Genomic DNA, 6,945 nt, shown 5'->3' with positions numbered 1-6,945 from the left:
TCCTCCAGTTAAAGTTTTCTTTCTTCTGTTGGACCATTATCCCTAAAGATTCATGAAATTCTTTAAATGTAAATTCTTAGGTATTCTTTTCCTACACTTAATCAAAACAATCCCTTGTAGATCCATGAGGCCACGTTGCTGCCGTCGTACAATTTTCCGTCTTTACGCTCTAGCCAGATGCGGCCACGATCGACTTGCTTCTATGGCATGCTAAGGTTAGGTATCTGCTTTACTAACACTTAGCCTTAGCTAAATCACTATTTGTAGCACATGCAATGTGCTTTGCACTTTGACGGCAAAAATCCAGCAGCTGTAGACCAAGAAACTGAGTGGCCATACGTGACTATTAAGTTTGTCACACAATCCCTCGTAATCTGATAGGACAGAGAAAGTATACTGGTATATGAGGAAAAGGATAGAGATGATTGCACATACTTGGTAAAACAAAGTATATATTAAACAGCGATTAAACAAGCAGCTTGATTGTCTCCTACTATCCTAATCCCTGTTTCCACCTAGGCCTCAAAACGCAACATGTATAGTTAAAAAGACAAACAAAGATGGTTGCTTTGTCTAGAGGAAGATTACCAAAACTCAGTTTTTAATTGATTAGTCATTTGATTAGAGCGCGCGCGCGCACATATATATATATATATATATAAGAAAATTTGACCAGGAATTCTCTTTCAAATGTACAAGCTCTGCTGCTGCACATGGCTATATCGGCCACATACTGAAAAGGGTGTTTTAAATGGTGACTAGCGTATTAGTCAAATGAAACCCTTCTGCAAAATATCATCTTTTTCCTGCTCTTTACCTCAATTATGCTTGCAAGAGACCCTTTTATTATTGCTATTTGTTTCTTTGGAGTTCTTTCTCAATCTTTGCTTTCCTTCTTTAGTACTTACTTTACAATATTCATGTCGGCCTCATTATTTGTCCTCTCTATGGATAGAGCTCTGCTAATCAATTAAATAGATAGATGATGAGTTGGTTTGACTGAGAATTGGGAATGTACTATCTTGGTAACCAAACTAAAGTCTTTGCATTTTTTAATCATGAAGAGATTAGAGTTTGCCCTCTAAAATGTGAACAAAAAGGCCGAATCATAGAGACAGCAAAGAGCATACTCATCTCTATGGCTATTTCTTTACTGTTGATTGCAGTTGTGTTACAAGGGAGTTGCACGTGCTTGTAGCTATGACTCATGATCTACCCACGGTTGATCCTCTAAACACTTCAATTTCCTTAGAAAAGAAGCGCGTAAGATTGACTAACTGTCCAGAATATGTATACTAATGATGTTGCTATATACGTCTAGAGTGGCAACAAAGCTAATTAGCAGTACAAGTTACGTTACAGGGAAAGAGTACGGACCAATGCCCTCTATCTGAGTTTGAGTTCTTGATAATCAAAGGTAGAGAGCAGGAGACTATCATTATTTTGGAAGGATGATCTGTAATTGCTAAGTTGGCAAGAAAGTGAAATTTGAAGGACTTAAAATTGTATACACTTCCGCCACTTTGTGACTTTTCGTATGATTTTGCAGATTGCACCAACTTTTCGTATCATGTTGTGTTACACATTTTCAAATCAACTGGCATCCAATTACTCACAAGTAAACTAGTACCCAAAGTAGTATTTTTAATTTGCTATTCTCCCTTTGTTATGAATAGGAAAGTGTAATTTGCACTCCCAATCTCGCTCCTTTAACTCCACCTGTCCTGTTAGTTCTTTTTCATGAAAATCTACTATCCTTCTTAGTATACTCTCTGCTGATCTTCACATTCAGCGCGCCATGAGTGCAGATGTTTTTCAGCTATTTTACCACTAAAAATAAAAACATTTTGATTGGGGTGAAGATATCTTTTTATTTTATTTTATTTTTTTAGTAAGGGTCCCTTAACAGCTTAACTTATTTATCCATCGAAAACTTGATGGATTGATCAGTGAACCACTCTGCAGAATCTGGCATTTAAATTTTACGAAGTCACAATCTTGAAAAAAGTCACTAGATTTACAAATCCCGAGCTCATATTATGCCACAATTGTTAGTTTTCCTCTCGGCTTTAGTTAGGAAGGGTCTCTGTAAAATGTGAGATGGGTCCAAGGTACAAAATGGTTTTTCCCACCAAATCTGGAAGCTTAGCAGTCCTTAATCAGGAAGAGCAAAAGGGCTCACGCTGTCATTCATTCTGCTTAGTTTCTATAAGAAGAAAGTTATACCCGAACTTCAACACGGGCCCAGAAAAAGTAGTCCATATCTAGACAGAAACGCTTGCCGCTTTACCAACCCAGCAAAGGCAGATAGCCAGACATTAATGGAAGAGTAGCCTAAATCCCGGTGGGTAGAGGCATCAGTCTTGGGCAGTTTGTCGAAGTCTTCAAAGTTTTGGGTTCCACTGGAGTCCCAAGTGCTGCCCATTGTGAGGCTTAAATTCTTTCTTAAATAAAAAAAAAAAAAAGGAAAATGAAGAATTGAACACAAGTTCTTGATGAAATTGGAGAGGCCAAGTTTAACATATAGATTCAGACAATGATATCATTTTAGATACCAAAATCAGTCGCCATAAATTCGTATTTTATCGGTCCACGACCATGAATCGTCCAGTGGCTGCTAGGCATATGCCCATATCGTAGTCCAACTCCTGATAAATGCAAGGCATAGTTTGCTTTCGCCCTTTTTATAGCACTGTGAACTTACCCAGTACATCAACCAAGAATATAAAGTAGACAAAACTTTGCTACTAACAAGTTTCTCTATTTTGTTAAAATTCAAACAATCCAAATCCCAGGGACATTCCAAAATCACAAACACATGGGGTTGAGGAATCGGTTGAAGTAGAAGCAGCAACGCCTACTTTATAGGATTTCAAGAGCAGTAGAACAAGAACATACCAAGGTATGAAAGACGTATCATTATTTTGATATCACAAACTTTCTGGTTCAATCTCAATAAAGATTGCATAGTCAACAGATGGAGCTTTTCAACCTTAATTAACCACGAAGTGAAACAAAGTATAACATTGTATCCAAAATTAACTACAAAAAGCCGCATGGCGTTTAAGATATCCTGTAAAATTCTTACAAAAGCTGCAAGAAGAAGGTCCAAAGTTCTCGAGGCACATTAGCTGTGTGATCGAAATGTCAGACAACAAAATGTAAGACTTCCAGATTATCCAGAACTTGTTGTCCTTGCAAGCAGTAAGACCAGTCTTGTTCCATGAAGAATTCCTCAGAATATGTGCACAATGTCATAAGCAAATCTTTTCATGTCAAGGAATACTTGAAATATGCAATCAATGGACGCCTATAGAGGGAAAGTAAAAAGGTAACAAGGAGGGTGAGAAAGCTTGGCATCATGCATTCCTAATGTATCTGCTGCCATTAAATCCCAGGGAATGAAAAACTACTTTACAAGTTAAAGATATATTATTCACAGCTGTGGCGACCAGAGCTATAGCTCTTATATTTTCTCCATGAATATTTTAACAATTCCAACTCAAATTAAAAATTTGCAACAGGCCAAATTTCCAACAGGTTGACAGAGGGAAATTAGGTGGATGGAGAGAACAAAAGGATGACACGTAAACTAGGTTAAAATATAAAAAGCTCAAACACGAGAACAATTTGCTTAAAGATTAATGACAAAAAAGACTTGAAGGATACGTCCAGAACAGCACAAAAGACTGCAAGAAAGGAAAACAGCGTCAATCAAACAGAAAATAGGACAAGTACAGTTAAAATTTGTGAAACTCGACAAAACATTGAGCTGAGATAGCAAAAAGATGTTTATAGACATTTTAAGCTTCAGATAACAAATGCAGTGAAGCAAGGAAAAACAAATTATGAACATCATAAATTGGCTGCTAGAGAAGTTTTTTGGTGCATCAGATGCATTATCTTCCCTGCATTGGACATCTTAGAAAATTCCATTTCTTGACAATTGTAGTCCCTTGGCAACTTAAAAACACACAAATTCATTCTAATAATTCAGGTTTTCAAATGGCATCTTTCAGTACATCAACTTTTTATTTTGCAGCATAAAAGATAACTGTTATTTTCGATCAAATTCACAGATCAGGTTCTATCCTACTTTTTTTAAAAAAAAAACACAAATCTTACTCAAAGATAAAATGCACGTAACCAAGACATATTTTTCACTAAAAGTTCAGCAGAATCTTTCTTTGCAGATTTAAATGGACTAAAAGATGCAAATTAAATAATCCAGGACAAATGAAAAATCCAAATATTGAGGACCTCTACCATACAGATGCAAGTTGTAATATCACATCACACCAAATAACATCCTGCAAATGCTGAGTCCAGAGAAATTCTGGAATATAGTGCAAGAGGAAAACTTGGAAGATGAATTATTATGATGCAAAATAATACCATAAGCCCGCCAAAGAAACCATCTAGCAAAATCTTGTTCCAGCTGTCAAAGTACGAATGAATCGAAAACCCAGCCTTGGCAGCCAGTCCGGCTGAAGTTATGCCCATAATTAGGAAATAAAAGACAAATCCCATCAACCCTGTTAACCCCAAAATTCCAGCAACGACTCCTCCAATTATCGACATAAATGTTCGGCTGAAAAAAAAGAAGAAACACCAGTATTAGCCAATCAAAATGAATCAATTAAAAGGAAAAGGAGAAGAAACCAGTATTAGTACCATTATTCAGTGCATGGGCGTTTTGCAAAGGAGAGAAACACAAAAAGACATGAATAATGGACCTTATGGTTTCAAGTAAGGGCTAAGATCATACATGTGCATGCTTAGCAACATCTCAAAGGCAGTTTAAAAGTTCCACGTTTATTTATTTACTTTTTGGTATTTCAGTTAGAAGCTAAGCAACGGAAAAGAAGCCAGACTTCTTTCTTTCACTGGATATTGAATAGGAAGACAGGTAAGGCAGCTAATGGAAGACAAAATTACATCACTCAGCTTCCCAGGAACAGTTAACTTTCTTTCTTAGGCACGTAATATAGGCCACTAAACACTAGAGCAGCCATACTTTTTCTAAATAGAGTCTGAAGTAACCATATCTCATTACCAACATTTTAACATGAGAGAAATCCTAGAGGGTATCAACATTTTATGGCAGTTTCGCCAGATGGCATGTCACTGCATCTTAAAAATATTTATTCTTCTTTAGCATGGATTAATTAGTTTTCCATAAGGTCCTTTTACGAAGGGCAGTTAGTCTCCAACTTGGGTGAGTAGAGTTAATTATGATTTAATAGCTGGCTTTGGATAAAGACAAAAGTCTGATGGCATGTCACAGCATATCTAGAAAATAATATTTTTGTCTCTGCATGGATTCAGAAATTTCAAATGGTCTCCCAGAAATTGGCAACAAACTTCTTGAATTTTATAAAATTATGTGATCGTATCAATGATAGGATGCAATAAAAGTATCCATCAACTTATTACGTGTAAGACTGCTTAAGAAGGACAGAAGCATAGCAATACAGACAGGAATACATTATCCAGCTGTCATAACAGACCTGTAATACATGACCTTCGCGTTGTTCTGCATATTTTCCGCATTGAAGGTGGGCAAATCATTCAAGTTGTCACTGGCTTTCTCCTTAAGTTTGTCAGAATCAACACGACCAGCCATAGATTTAGCTTCTTGTAAGTTCAAAACAAAATTCTGAAAACAGCACAATTTTTGTCAGGAGGAGCTATACAGAATACCAACAAAGCAGAAGCAACAAATAATTATGAATTCTACAACTAGATGTATAATTCCATCGATTATCCTTTGTACACAAGAATTACACGAAGCACCACTCGAAATGCTAAAAATATCTAACTTAGATCCATTCCTTAATTTTCTTTTAGATGTTTGAATGAAGTTCCCTCAAACCTTAGTGATCGTAATTTTGCAACCCGTCAAACCGAAAGGCCACAAGTTTCGAACACTTTCCCTGCAAGCACACAATGCATCGGTCATTATCGCAAAAGACTGCAATGCCCCACTATTATCCTACTCTTTATTTTCTCTCTAGCTATTCTTCCTTAAATGTTTAGCAATACATAACTTCTTAAGAGCTATTCATTAAAGCAACGGCCACTGATTTTCTTAGTCTGCCAAATCCAAATCTTAATATCACCACCACTGGCCTACATAGAGTGTGGGGGAAAAAAAAACCCATATAAATGCCCTAGATAAAAAAAAATTCAAAGAATCTATGCTAAGATCAAGCAAATAAAGAATTGGAAAAATTTATCACTAGAGCCCCAAACAAAAGTCAATTTTAATCGCGAGATAAAATTTCCAGAAATTCACAAAAAGGACACTCCTTGAACAGTCCAGACATTGGAGCTTTGAATTATCAGGAAGAACGATTTCTTTACTACAACAGTGAAGAGTGACAGAAAGAAGAAGATTACCTGTAATTATCAAGTTCCTAGACGTAATTGCTGGTCGGAATGTCTAAAGGAACCAGGCTGCTGCTGCTGCTGCCGCCGCTGCCGGTGGTGGTGATAGCCAGGCTCAAAGATCTGGAGTTCGGTTCCTGCTTCCCATCGTCGTTGCCATGATCAGGAATTTAATTCTTTAGTCGGATGCTGAAATTTCGGCCCATTTGAGGTCCAAAAGTGTATTGGATAAAAAATATCAATGGGCTGGGCCCGTATTTTCATTAAGGTTCATGTCCAAAAAAGGAAATTTTTAAGGGTTCGGCCTCGAGCGTTAGTTAGTACCTTAGAAAACTGAAATTAAATTTAAAGAGTATATCTAAATGCGAATGGAGCGATTAACTATATCAGAAATCACTTGAATTATGAAGACAAAGTTGAGTTACTTAAGGATAGTTTTTGATAATCTATTCATTCAAAGAATAGAAAGAAAAGGGATAAAACATAGAATGCAGCATGGAAAAGGGTTTCCTTCCAGGCCTAGATTGGGTTGGTCTATAACTCTTTTATGGTTCC

The 6,945-nt window shown here is 36.7% G+C and overlaps 1 protein-coding gene across 2 annotated transcripts; it reads right to left on the bottom strand.

Moving 5' to 3' along the window:
• Positions 1–2,962: 2,962 nt before the first annotated feature.
• LOC113694257 (uncharacterized) lies at positions 2,963–6,542 on the bottom strand. 2 transcript variants are annotated; one of them, XM_027213154.2, is made up of 6 exons: positions 6,403–6,542; positions 5,876–5,936; positions 5,511–5,659; positions 4,396–4,591; positions 3,670–3,689; positions 2,963–3,266 (listed from the first exon to the last, which is right to left on the bottom strand). In XM_027213154.2, the coding sequence occupies exons 3-6, from the start codon at positions 5,624–5,626 to the stop codon at positions 3,236–3,238; spliced, it is 363 nt and encodes a 120-aa protein (XP_027068955.1). In that variant the 5' UTR covers positions 5,627–5,659; positions 5,876–5,936; positions 6,403–6,542; the 3' UTR covers positions 2,963–3,235. The 2 variants fall into 2 exon arrangements, with proteins under 2 accessions (XP_027068955.1, XP_027068956.1); XM_027213155.2 differs by lacking the exon at positions 5,876–5,936 and having other exon boundaries at positions 6,403–6,540.
• Positions 6,543–6,945: the final 403 nt, after the last annotated feature.

Source organism: Coffea arabica, chromosome 6c, assembly GCF_036785885.1.
Source record: "Coffea arabica cultivar ET-39 chromosome 6c, Coffea Arabica ET-39 HiFi, whole genome shotgun sequence".
In the NCBI taxonomy this organism is placed as follows: domain Eukaryota; kingdom Viridiplantae; phylum Streptophyta; class Magnoliopsida; order Gentianales; family Rubiaceae; genus Coffea; species Coffea arabica.
This window is presented reverse-complemented; position numbering and strand designations above follow the sequence as displayed.

Coding starts and splice junctions, on each gene's coding strand:
- LOC113694257 (XM_027213154.2), bottom strand. CDS start 5,626: ATGGCTGGTCGTGTTGATTCTGACAAACTTAAGGAGAAAGCCAGTGAC. Junction 3,690..4,395: donor GTTTCTTTGGCGGGCTTATG/GTATTATTTTGC, acceptor CCTTTCTTGCAG/TCTTTTGTGCTGTTCTGGAC. Junction 3,267..3,669: donor TCTTTTGTGCTGTTCTGGAC/GTATCCTTCAAG, acceptor TGACATGAAAAG/ATTTGCTTATGACATTGTGC.